Source organism: Callorhinus ursinus, unplaced genomic scaffold, assembly GCF_003265705.2.
Source record: "Callorhinus ursinus isolate GAN/ISIS: 27379988/994484 unplaced genomic scaffold, GSC_fseal_2.0 scaffold4, whole genome shotgun sequence".
Taxonomy (NCBI): domain Eukaryota; kingdom Metazoa; phylum Chordata; class Mammalia; order Carnivora; family Otariidae; genus Callorhinus; species Callorhinus ursinus.
Genome location: NW_027397066.1, coordinates 158,341,011 through 158,354,843, shown reverse-complemented (window position 1 = coordinate 158,354,843; position 13,833 = coordinate 158,341,011). Strand labels below are relative to the sequence as shown.

At 40.0% G+C, this 13,833-nt stretch overlaps 1 protein-coding gene across 3 annotated transcripts in view; it reads right to left on the bottom strand.

Annotated features, from left to right (window-relative positions):
• Window positions 1-13,833, bottom strand: part of ENTPD4 (ectonucleoside triphosphate diphosphohydrolase 4) — a 39,709-nt gene that overhangs the window by 13,320 nt on the left and 12,556 nt on the right. For 2 of the 3 annotated variants that reach the window (XM_025873829.2, XM_073892599.1), the window contains 5 exons: window positions 11,837-11,987; window positions 11,145-11,248; window positions 2,988-3,047; window positions 2,359-2,513; window positions 320-486 (listed from right to left, as the gene is read on the bottom strand). In XM_025873829.2, the coding sequence (XP_025729614.1) occupies window positions 320-486; window positions 2,359-2,513; window positions 2,988-3,047; window positions 11,145-11,248; window positions 11,837-11,987 (637 nt within the window). The remainder of the gene's footprint in view (window positions 1-319; window positions 487-2,358; window positions 2,514-2,987; window positions 3,048-11,144; window positions 11,249-11,836; window positions 11,988-13,833) is intronic. The other variant, XM_025873830.2, reaches the window with a different exon arrangement.

Sequence of the window (13,833 nt, the reverse complement as noted above, 5' to 3'; positions counted from 1 at the left end):
AGGTGCTGAGCTTCCCAAGGACTTTGCAATGTGAAATACACTACCTGGGGCTTAAAACTATTTCAAAACATTAATAGTGAAATTTCTAATCCAGGGAGGTGTGGGTCTGAGAGAGAGCTCTTCCTTCAGAGCCTTGAAGGATTCAGGGCCAAAGGTAGGGATCCTGCTGTCCTTTCATTTCTCAGCTGGCAGGGGAGTCAAAACTGACAGTGCTGATAGACTTCTGCTGCTTGAGGTCTCCCTGCTTTGCCTCCATATGTTTTCTATGAGGAGAGACCCAGGTTTGAAAGTGAATCCTGAGAAGTGGAAGGTGCTTTACCTGTTCTTTTGAACTGTGCTGGCAAATATTCGGTCTTCATATCTCTGTCGAGCAGCATTGCCACCAAACCCAAGAAATGTGGCCACATAGACTCGGTACACATGCTCAGTCTGGTGAACATCACATCCCAAGTTAAATTCAGCTAACAAGTTCTTAGCTACTTCTTCCTGCACATGCAAGGATAAAAAGCTTTAATATTTTAAGCAATACAAAAAAAATTACCTCCTGTGAAAAAGAAGGATCTAAAAAGATTCTCATCTAAAAGCAGCAAAAATTTCTGCTTCTGCATTTCCCAAGGACCCCTCTAAGCGTCCCTCAGATTTCAATATGACAATTCTGACTTAAGAGAATCCAGAGAGGCTGCACATCTGTGATACTGTTGCTTTTTGTAAAGGGAAGTTAGCAACATAGTTCATATCCTCTGATCTAGTCAACCTACTTATGGAAGCCTATGCTTTAGAAATAATTCTAAACATCGAAAAGTCTCTACATACAAAGATGACCTCTGTGTTCTGTGAGAGAAAAAACTGAGTGTCATCTAAATCTACAACTCTGGGGCGCCAGGGTGGCTCAGTCAGTAGGCATCTACCTTTGGCTCAGGTCATGATTTCAGGGTCTTGGGATCAAGCCCTACATCGGGCTGCCTGTTCAGCATGGGGTCTGCTTCTCAGAAACTCTCCATCTGCCCCTCCCCACCACTCCTGCTCTCTAATAAATAAATAAAATCTTAAAAAAAATTGTTTTAAAAGATAAAAAAAAATCTACAATTCCAAGGAGGGTTTAGTTAATTATGGTAATCAACAGTTTATGGAGGAACATGCTTACGCACTGTTAAACAAGGGACACAAAATTGTATAAATGGTAAGATATAATAACTATATTTGAAAAAAAACCATAAAGACAGAAAAATGAATGAAAAGAAACACACCAAAATGCTAACAATGATTTTTTTTTGGATGATGCACCCATGGAAAAGTTTTAACCCTGCTTTTTCAGTATTTTTCCAAACTCACTTTCTATGTATTTTTTTACTTTGTCTTGGGGGGAAATATGACTTTTAATAAAGAGTGTAATAGTTTCTAGAGGCATGCCTGGATGAGAAGCAGAACACACAGATCGTAATATTTGAATTTACAAAGCATTTTTGTAAAGAGCTTAATAAATATACCAATAACATTTAGTAAGCGAACACGAGGTGGCTGGCAGTACATCGGATATATTATATGCACTACCTCATTTCAGCTTTATAAAAACCCTGTGTGAGAGGTGCTTGCATTCACATTTATAGATGAAGAACCTACAGCTCAAAGACATTAAGCGATGTGCTTAAGGTCACACATCTAGTGAGGCCAGCGTGATGATGGAGCCCAGACTTTTTTAACCACTACCCCATGCTAGGGGAAAGTGTAGGACACCAGGCTTTGGTAGTAATTTACAGCTGAGTGGAAACAGAGTCGTGAAGACATGTAGCAGTTCAGGAACACATGTGGAAACCTTTCTGGTGCTCTCTATACAAGGCTGCCTGGTCTACTGGGAAACTCCAGGCAGTGACTGCGAGCCCTGAGGGGCATGGGAGAAAACAAGAAACCCTAAGTTCAGAAATGTGCAAGCAGTGCATACAAACCCCAATCCTTTCTAGAAAAGTCAAAAGCTGTCTAAGCCTTAAAAGAAACCCCAGTACATTCCCCAGCTATAACTTAAAAGAAATATGATGCCATTACATTAAGTCTTAAAGTATCTGTTGAAAAAGAAGTAACTGAAGAGAAAACACAAACAAAAATTCAATCATGTGACTAAAATTTATACCAAACAAAAACTCCCAGTTTAGAAAACAAACCAGCTGACTTCAATGAACAAACACAAACGGCTTAGCGGAGGTTTGCGTGGCTTCCTCCTGACTCCGTTCTCCTGGGTTGGGAAGGTAGGGCCTCAGCAAGCATAGTAAAGATGTGTTCAGACTCAGAAAACAAAACAAAAATGATGGAGACATGTTAAAGGAAAACCAAACCAAAAGGAAGAAAATTTGTACGGATAGTAACCTGCTGTGAGGAGGCAAAGCTTACAGTTTTGGGAACTTCGTATGCTATCTGAGTTGACACGCCTCCCATGTCCAGAATACCGGCTGTCCTTTTACGGAGAATAGCTTCCCTGCTTTCACTACCAGGAATGTTAACCTCCACAACTGCATCCTCATCTGCAAAGAACAAGAAACATCCATTGGAACAGAATCAATACGGAGAATGGGGATCTTCTGACGAGTCCTCTTGTCTTCATGGTACTTTCAAGTCCACCTGGGCAAACTCAGCCTACTCCTCCCACCTAAAGCCAAGTTCATAGTGGGAAAGAGCAGCTCCTCTCTCTACTCCTACACGCTTAGCTGTGTCACAAAATTCAGCTCCCGGGGCACCTGGGTGGCTCAGTCGGTAAAGCGTGTGCCTTCAGCTCAGGTCATGATCCCAGGGTCCTGGGATCGAGTCCCAAATCGGGCTCCCTGCTCGGCAGGGAGCCTGCTTCTTCCTCTCCCTCTGCCCCTCGATCATGCTCTCTATCTCAAATAAATAAATAAAATCTTTAAAAAACAAAACTTAGCTCCTTTTTTATCCTTTGGGATTAGACAGACCAGCCATCATTTCTAGTCAGACACATTGGTTGGAAACATTATACTTACCATCCTCAATATGCTCGAATCGTCCAAGGACAAAATTAATGCCAATCCAAGCATACACACCTATAGACATTTTATGGGGGGGAAGATAAGAAGGATAAAGTTTTAAGATACTTTGTACAACTCTTATCGATGCAGTTAGGGCAAACAACTCGTTTACTCCCTGACAACCTGTGAACACATTATCTGAAATAAAGCATCCCTACTGATGTGTATTTTCCTAGTGGCTTTCCAAGAACTCTCAACTTTAAAATTTATAGTTTCCTATCATTTACATAGGTAAAAATAGAATTCCCTCAGTGCCAGCTTCCATTTGAAACTGTTTTGAAATAATGGAAGTTTTACTTTATGAAGTTAAACCATTCCCTAGTAACCACCATTTTATTCTGTTTTTTTCACAGGTTTAAACTAAAGTCTGTAATTAGAGACACAGAAGGACACTATATCATTCTTAAAGGGTCTATCCAACAAGAAGATCTAACAATTGAAAATATCTATGCCCCCAACATGCGAGCAGCCATCTACATAAGCCAACTGTTAACCAAAATAAAGAGTCATATTGATAACAATACGTTAATTGTAGGAGACCTCAATACTCCACTCTCAGCAATGGACAGATCATCTAAGCCGAAAATCAACAAGGAAACAAGAGCTTTGAATGATACACTGGACCAGATGAACCTCATAGATATATACAGAACATTCCACCCTAAAACAACAGAATGCTCATTCTTCTCGAGCACATATGGAACTTTCTCCAGAATAGACCACATACTGGGTCACAAATCAGGTCTCAACTGATACCAAAAGACTGAGATTATTACCTGCATATTCTCAGACCACAATGCTTTAAAACTGGAGCTCAATCACAAGAAAAAATTTGGCAGAAATTCAAACACTTGGAAGCTAAAGACCACTCTGCTCAAGAATGTTTGGGTCAGGAAATCAAAGAAGAACTTAAACAATTCATGGAAATCAATGAGAACGAAAACACACTGGTCCAAAACCTATGGGATACTGCAAAGGCAGTCCTAAGGGGGAAATACACAGGAACGCAAGCATCACTCAAAAAAATAGAAAAATCCCGTATTCACCAACTAACTCTACACCTTAAAGAACTAGAGAAAAAGCAACAAACTATACCTAAGCCACGCATTAGAAGAGAAATAATTAAAATTAGAGCAGAGATCAATGAATTAGAAACCAGAAACACAGTAGATCAGATCAACGAAACTAGAAGTTGGTTCTTTGAAAGAATTAATAAGATCGATAAACGACTGGCCAGACTTATCCAAAAGAAAAGGACCCAAATTAATAAAATTATGAATGAAAGGGGAGAGATCACGACTAACACCAAGGAAACAGAAACAATTATTAGAAATTATTATCAACAACTATATGCCAATAAACTGAGCAATCTGGATGAAATGGAGGCCTTCCTGGAAACCTATAAGCTGCCAAGACTGAAACAGGAAGAAATTGACAACCTGAATAGGCCAATAACCAGTAACGAGATTGAAGCAGTGATCAAAAACCTCCAAAAAACAAGAGTCCAAGGTTTTGTTTTGTTTTTTTAAGATTTTATTTATTTGACAGAGAGAGACTCAGTGAAAGAGGGAACACAAGCAGAGGGAGTGAGAGAGGGAGACGCAGGCTTCCCGCTGAGCAGGGAGCCTGATGCAGGGCTCGATCCCAGGACTCTGGGATCATGACCTGAGCTGAAGGCAGACGCTTAACGACTGAGCCACCCAGGCGCGCAAGAGTCCAGGGCCTGATGGATTCCCTGGGGAATTCTACCAAACATTCAAAGAAGAAATAATACCTATTCTACTGAAGCTGTTTAAAAAAATAGAAACAGAAGGAAAACTTCCAAACTCATTCTATGAGGCCAGCATCACCTTAATCCCTAAACCAGGCAAAGACCCCATCAAAAAGGAGAATTTCAGACCGATATCCCTGATGAATATGGATTCCAAAATCCTCAACAAAATCCTAGCTAATAGGATCCAACAATACATTAGAAGGATCATCCACCACGACCAAGTGGGATTTATCCCTGGGATGCAAGGGTGGTTCAACATTCGCAAATCAATCAATGTGATAGAACACATTAATAAGAGGAGAGAGAACCATATGGTCCTCTCATTGATACAGAAAAAGCATTTGACAAAATACAACATCCTTTCCTGATTAAAACTCTTCAGAGTATAGGGATAGAGGGAACATTCCTCAAGTTCATAAAATCCATCTATGAAAAACCCACAGCGAATATCATTCTCAATGGGGAAAAGCTGAGAGCCTTTCCCTTAAGATCAGGAACACGTCAAGGATGCCCACTCTCCCCACTATTGTTCAACATAGTACTAGAAGTCCTAGCAACAGCAATCAGACAACAAAAAGAAATAAAAGGTATTCAAATTGACAAAGAAGAAGTCAAACTCTTTCTTTTTGCAGATGACATGATACTTTATGTGGAAAACCCAAAAGACTCCACCCCCAAATTACTAGAACTCATACAGCAATTCAGTAATGTGGCAGGATACAAAATCAACACACAGAAATCAGTGGCTTTCTTTAACAACACAACTGTAGAAAGAGAAATTAGAGAAACGATTCCATTTACAATAGCACTAAAAACGATAAGATACCTCGGAATAAACCTAACCAAAGATGTAAAGGATCTATACTCTAGGAACTACAGAACACTCATGAAAGAAAATGAAGAAGACACAAAAAGATGGAAAAACATTCCATGCTCATAGATCGGAAGAATAAACATTGTTAAAATGTCTATGCTACCCAGAGCAATCTATACCTTCAAAGCCATCCTGATCAAAATTCCAATGACATTTTTCAAAGTGCTGGAACAAACAATCCTAAAATTTGTATGGAATCAGAAAAGACCCCGAATCGCCAAGGAAATGTTGAAAAAGAAAAACAAAGCTGGGGGCATCACGTTGCCCAATTTCAAGCTGTATTACAAAGCTGTGATTACCAAGACAGCATGGTACCGGCACAAAAACAGACATATAGAGCAATGGAACAGAACAGAGAACCCAGATATGGACCCTCAACTCTATGGTCAAATAATCTTTGACAAAGCAGGAAAAAACATGCAATGGAAAAAAGACAGTCTCTTCAATAAATGGTGCTGGGAAAATTGGACAGCCACATGCAGAAGAATGAAACTGGACCATTCTCTAATACCATACACAAAGATAAACTCAAAGTGGATGAAAGACCTCAATCTGAGACAGGAATCCATCAAAATCCTAGAGGAGAACATAGGCAGTAACCTCTTTGACATTGCCCACAGCAACTTCTTTCAAGATACATCTCCAACAGCTAGTGAAACAAAAGCAAAAATGAACTTTTGGGACTTCATCAAGATAAAGAGCTTCTGCACAGCAAAGGAAACAGTCAACAAAACAAAGAGGCAACCCACAGAATGGGAGGAGATATTTGCAACTGACACTACAGAGAAAGGGCTGGTATCCAAGATCTATAAAGAACTTCTCAAACTCAACACACAAAAAACAAATAATCCAGTCAAAAAATGGGCAGAAGATATGAAAAGACACTTCTCTGAAGACGACATACAAATGGCTAACAGACACATGAAAAAATGTTCATCATCATTAGCCATCAGGGAAATTCAAATTAAAACCACATTGAGATACCACCTTACACCAGTTAGAATGGCAAAAATTGACAGGGAAAGGAACAAATGTTGGAGAGGCTGTGGAGAAAGGGGAACCCTCTTACACTGTTGTGAGATGTGATGTTGGTGGGAATGCAACTTGGTACAGCCACTTTGGAAAACAGTGTGGAGGTTCCTCAAAAATTTAAAAATAGAGCTACCCTATGACCCAGCAATTGCACTCCTGGGTATTTACCCCAAAGACACAGATGTAGTGAAAAGAAGGGCCATATGCACCCCAATGTTCATAGCAGCAATGTCTGCAATAGCCAAACTGTGGAGAGAGCCGAGATGCCCTTCAACAGATAAATGGATAAAGAAGATGTGGTCCATGTATGCAATAGGATATTACTCAGCCATCAGAAAGGATGAATACCCAACTTTTACATCAATATGGATGGGAGTGGAGGGGATTATGCTAAGTGAAATAAGTCAAGCAGAGAAAGTCAATTATCATATGGTTTCACTTATTTGTGGCACATAAGGAATAGCATGGAGGACATTAGGAGAAGGAAGGGAAAAATGAAGAGGGGGAATCGGAAGGAGAGATGAACCATGAGAGACTATGGACTCTGAGAAACAAACAGGGTTTTAGAGGGGAGGGGGGTGGGGGGATTGGTTAGCCCGGTGATGGGTATTAAGGAGGGCACGTACTGCATGGAGCACTGGGTGTTATACGAAAACAATGAATTGTGGATCACATCAAAAACTAATGATGTTATTGTACGGTGACTAACATAACATAATAAAATTTAAAAAAAAAGTTTGCAGTTTGTTTAGTCTCCCCTTTTTTTATGTTTTGTGTCTCTCTGTTCTGATGTTTGCTTTGTGGTTACCATGAGGTTTACATAAAACATCTCATAGGTAGAACAGTCTTTTTTCTACGGGTAGCAATTTATTTTTGTTCGCCTATAAAGTTTCCAACCTTTTATTCTTCCCCTTTTATATTTTTGATGTCACAAATTATCTTTTTATGCTGTGATGTTGTGACCAAGTTATAGTAGCTATGGTTACTTTTAATGTTTTCTTTTAACCTTTTTCCTTGTTTAATATATTATTCTAAAAAAGTTAGTTTTTCTATTTATCACCTTAATCAGACTTTGGTGTACCTTCCTCTTTTCATTTCAGCTTGAAAAGCTCCTTTCAACATTTCTTTTAAGTTGTCTGGGTGGTGAACTCCCTTAACTTCTGTTTGTCTGGGAAAGCCTTTATTTCGCCTTTATATCCAAAGGATAACTTTGTCAGATAGAGTATTCCCAGCTGGCAATTTGTATTTTTCAATACTTTAAAGTGTCATTCCACTCTCTCCTGGCCTGCAGAGTTTCCGCTGAGAAATCTACTGATACTCTGACGGGACTTCTTTTGTAGGTTACTGTCTTTTTTTCTCCCTAGTCTCCTTCAGAATAATTTATCACTGACTTTTGACAGTTTTAATCTGGTGTGTCTTGGAGAAGGTCTTTTTGCACTGAGATAAATAAGGTGGTCTATTAGCCTCAAAGACTTGTGTATCCAGTTCCTTCCCTGGGTTTGGGAAGTTCTCTATTACCTCTTTAAATACGCTCTCTTCTCCTGGGACACCCTCTAATCTTACGTTGGTTCTTCTCATGGAGTCTGATAGTTCTCATAGGGTTTCTTCACTTTTTAAAAATCTTAGGTCTTGCTCCTCCTTTTAAGGGAACCATTTCTATACTCCCATCCTCAAGCTTGCTTATTCTCGCCTCCATCTGCTCTATTTCCAATGCATTCTAGTGCATTCTTCATCTCATGTATTGAATTCTTCAGCTCCAGAATGTTTGGTTTTTTAGAAATTTAATCTCTTTGGTAAAGTACTCCTTCTGTTCATTCATTTTATTCCTGAGTTTTCTTTAGAGCTCACTGAATTTCTTTTTTTTTTAAATTTTTTTATTGTTATGTTAATCACCATATATTACATCATTAGTTTTTGATGCAGTGTTCCATGATTCATTGTTTGTTCATAACACCCAGTGCTCCATGCAGAACGTGCCCTCCTCAATACCCATCACCAGGCTAACCCATCCCCCCACCCCCCTACCCTCTAGAACCCTCAGTTTGTTTTTCAGAGTCCATCATCTCTCATGGTTCGTCTCCCCCTCTGACATACTCCCCTTTTCTTCCTCTCCTGTTATCTTCTTCTTTTCCTTTTTTCTTAAAATATGTTGCGTTATTTGTTTCAGAAGTACAGATCTGTGATTCAACAGTCTTGCACAATTCACAGCGCTCACCGTAGCACATACCCTCCCCAATGTCTATCACCCAGCCATCCCATCCCTCCCACCCCCAACCACTCCAGTAACACTCAGTTTGTTTCCTGAGATTAAGAATTCCTCATATCAGTGAGGTCATGTGATACATGTCTTTCTCTGATTGACTTATTTCACTCAGCATAACACCCTCCAGTTCCATCCACGTCGTTGCAAATGGCAAGATCTCATTCCTTTTGATGGCTGCATAATATTCCATTGTGTATATATACCACTTCTTCTTTATCCATTCATCTGTCGATGGGCATCTTGGCTCTTTCCACAGTTTGGCTATTGTGGACATTGCTGCTATAAACATTGGGGTACACGTACCCCTTCGGGTCCCTACATTTGTATCTTTGTGGTAAATACCCAGTAGTGCAATTGCTGGATCGAACAGTAGCTCTAATTTCAACTGTTTGAGGAACCTCCATACTGTTTTCCAGAGGGGTTGCACCAGCTTGCATTCCCACCAACAGTGTAGGAGGGTTCCCCTTCACTGAATTTCTTTATAATAGTATTTTAAATTCTTTATCAGTTAGATTTAAATATTCCATGTCTTTGGGCTCAATTACTGGGAAAACTGCCATGTTCTTTTTGTGATACCATATTAACATGATTTTTCAGTGTTTGATAAAAAGTGCTCTTTCTGCTGCATTTCAAGTTGTGGACACCTTTCTTATTTAGGTAAGGCTTTTTTTACTTTGATCCTAACAGTTCAACAGTTGGTAATTTAAAAAAAAAAGGTGACCGCAGAGTTGGTGGAAGTGTGTGCTTAGTACTTGGGGCTTTGAATGTGCCCATAGCCTGGTAGGGGATCTGCAAGTGGGGGTGGGGATCTCAGAGGTCCATGGGTGATCCTCTTGCCAGAATCCTGGGGCAGACAGTGGGAAACACATTCTCTGTGCCTTCCTCCTTTTCCTTTCCCTCCTCTCAGTCACTGCAATCTCTGCTCAGAGAGATCGCTGGCACGTGTTGTCGGGTAAACCCCTAACTCACCACCTTCACCCTCCACCTCCTCTGCTAGAAAAATTGTGTTGGTCCACTGCTGTGCCTGCTGACACTTGCCTGGCTCCATGGCCTCCTCTGAGGTTCAAGCCACCCATATTCAGATGGATGGATCTGTTGGGTGTCCTATGCAGAGCTGCTTTTTCTGGGTTATGGAAGTCTGATTAGTTTTAAATCAAAAGGGAGAGAAAAAAAAGGAGCAACTCACGTTGCCATGACACTGACATCACCAAGACCTGGGCAACTTTTTGTATTACTACCACCTTTCAAAAGGGCCATAAGCCACTCCAACTATTTCTGTTCCCCTGTCCACGGTGCAAGCTTTTCTAACCTATGCTGCCTCAAATCATTTCTTCTGCTTGGAATGTACTTCCTATCTCTCTCTCAGAGCCCTACCCTTACCATGCTCCAGCATGCTTGTAACTAGCTATCCCCGGGGGCACAGTTTAAGTCGTCACTTGCTCCATGATGCCCCTAGCAAGGAAAAAAAAAAAAAAATCTCCCTTTTTCAAACTCCCATGGTACTTTTTCCTAACCTTCCTTATGGCACCTAAGACTCTACCTCATAGGCAGCTAACTGTGTACCTCACTTGTCTGTAAACAGCTCAATGGCAGTATCTGAATTTCACCCAGCTTGTATTTTCTACAGTGCCTCTGACGGAGGAGGTATTTGCTGAAATGATAGATGATTTTGAAATAAATGCTTTGGTCTCTATTTCCGGCAAACTCTTCCCCAAATAATATTTCATTGACTTGTCACTTCATTCTCAAGTAGAATCATTTACATGACAACAGAACTAATATTTTCCCAGTGTATCAAAGTCAAGAATAATTTCCCCTTTGTAGCAAATAAATCAACAGAAAGCTCCAATAACACAGCAATTATCATATTACAAAAAGCTGTATACCTTAGGCAAGGAACACAAACCTTTTCTATCAAAATGAATCCAATGTATGTTTCCTGGATGTGATAAAGACAAACTAAGCTATTTTTTAAATGGCTTAATGTTTGGATAATAAAGACCAGTCATATAAGAAACTAATTTTGCCATTTAAAAATAGTATTTCAAGGCTATGATTTCCTAAATTTGAAGAGAGTAAAAGTAATTTAATGAAGCGTACACTGGGAAAAACGGGGAGGATTTAAAGGAGTAACTTCCCAAATTTCAAGTTGAAGACCAATATACCAACCTTCTTGTTTCCCTGAAATGACTTCTGCATGAGAGTCAGAAAACAGAAAGTCAAAGTGCACAGGGATATCAGTCAGGAGGTCCTCCAGGATGGCTTTCTGCTGGCTGGAAGACAACCCCAAAATTGACACATCAAAATGGAGCCTACATTTTTCTGTTTTAAAAAGAGGAAAAAGCAAAAGAAAACAAAACAAAAACTATGGCTCTGGTATATCCTGTACAAAAACAGTAAATTTTAAATCCAAAGTAATTCACCGAATAAAACTATTTTGGGAAGGAATTTCATGAGTTGTGTCAATTCTGTGATTCCCAGATGTAAAACTACAACTGCAATCGTTAAATTAATAACACACAAAATCAGGGGTTTTTTTTATGACCACTTTATAGGTTATACTTTATTGTTTACTTTATAGTTTACTATTTGTAGTAATAAACAGATACATAAAACAATTTTTGGTGAGTTCTGGCTAAGTTCTGGAATATCTGGAATAACAGTTGTGGTACTATTCCAAATTTGAAGAAAGAATTTATACTGTCTTCCTTTCGGTGATGATAACGGAAGAGGAGGAAGAGAAGGAAAAGGGACGGTGCGGGGGGAGGTGGGGAATACATACACCACTACTGCCACCAGCACCAACAACCACGGCCACCCGCCCCGGGCCTGGCCTGCCCTGACCCCATGCAGAGGATCACCTTTCAGGAAGGATTCTCATTCCAGCTGTGCAGAGAATGTAGAGAGGTGTCTCTTTGTGTTTTGCCCGTGGTACATGCTCTGCAGCAAAGTTCAAGAGTGGAGAAATGTAATCACTGACCTTCTCTGGAGAGGTAGCAAATTCTGAAATGCCTACAGAAAAAAGGACACTTCTGTTAACAACCAGGTAGTTAATTAACAAGTTATGTTTCTTCAATGTGGCTCATTTGAGAGAAATTCTGGCTATACACCACACTCTCCTAGTTTTTCCCTCTCCCTCTAGCAACAACCTCCACAGTCTCTCTCCCTTACGTGGTGGTGGTACTAAATGTTCAGTCTTATGCTCTCTTCTCAGTCTCCAAAAAACAGACCCAATTGAGCAACCACTGTGTGTCAGACACTGGGACCAACAGCACGTGAGCTCATGCGCCTGCCCTCCAGAACAGGTTCCCACTTTGTGCAGGCAAGCTCACTCATTCCTTTGGCTGCCACCACTATCTTTGTGTCTCAGATCTCCAAATCTCACCAGCAGCCCCCAGATCACATTCCCAACCTCCAGATCAGTATGTGAGAACTGTCCACTAGACATGGCCAGGTCTTGTCCTCACAGACCCCCAAACTCAACATATACACATCTACAAACCTGAACTCACCTTCCACTACAAATCTACTCTTGCTGCTTGGGACCTACCCCAGTGACCACCATCACTAGCCAACCAGCAGCCCAAGCCAGGATTCTGGATAAAATCCCTCTCCCTCCCCCAGTATGTGTTCTGGGTGTCACTGATTGCCTCTCCCTGGTTCCTCTCACATTATTTCACTTCTCCTCCTCCCTTCTGGCAGCCTGATGCAACATATCCTACCCTCCAGTCTTGGCGATCCCTCGACCATTCCCTACACAAAGGGTGTCTTCCTGGCTTCAAATTTTAGAAGTCCAAAAATTTCTCATTTCACAGATTAGGAAACTGTGGATCCAGAAAGATTAAGTGATTTGTCAGAGCAATCAGCAGAAAACAGACCAAAAGTCAGATTTTTTTTTTACTCCACATACAATGCTGTTTTAACAGACGCCAAGCCCCAACCTATCCAGAATCTATTAAGTAAGGAAATTTCGAGAGCTTTGCTGAAATGCTATACATGAGAGTCCCTGCTTCAGGATGGAGAAGTGCTATAAAAAGGTACTTGAATTTCTACTTCCAACACTTTCTGTAGCATCAGAAAGAACCATGTTAAGCCTGGGATGATGTCCCAAAGGACAACTCCAAGGCATGAAAGATTTTTATCTTATTTCATGTGAGCAGTTTAATCACTGATGGAGCCTGGTATGTGAAGCTAGATGAAATGCAATGTGCTTTATACAGTTCTAGTTTTCAATCTTCTGGTGAACTTTTTATTTGATCAACATTACTTTAACCCTGAAAATGTTTCTAGATTAGGAATACAGCAAAATTTAAGGAATGGGATAACAGAAAACTAAAATTTCGGTCATTCATTAAGACAGAAAAAAGATGATCTTTGTTCATGGAGATGTACTTTGACATCAAAATAATGCTTATATGAGAGACTCAGATTAAGTTCCCTGTCTTTAACCTAAGAAATGAGGTAGAGGTTTTGGATTTTCTGAGCAATATGCTGGTGCCCAGCTGCCCAAACATCAAAGAATAATCAACCAAGGGTTGCCTGAAGAAGGAAGTGGGGCCTAAATTTTTCAGTGAAGAATGGGGAGGACTCAGAGAGCCCACAGTCAATGTCATTAGGAACCATTTTATGAGGAAAGTATTTTATCATTAAAACTGAACCTCCTTTACATTTACATATTTGAAATAGGAGAGAATAAGCTAAGATAATTATTTTTTTATCAACATTCTCTAATATTTTACATGATAAATTCCTTGGGTTGTTTGGGTTTAATATTTTACTATTTAACATACTAGCAAGATGAAATAAAAGTGCTGAATCTCTATTAAGATCTGTGGTCCTCTGTTTTATTAAGTTTATT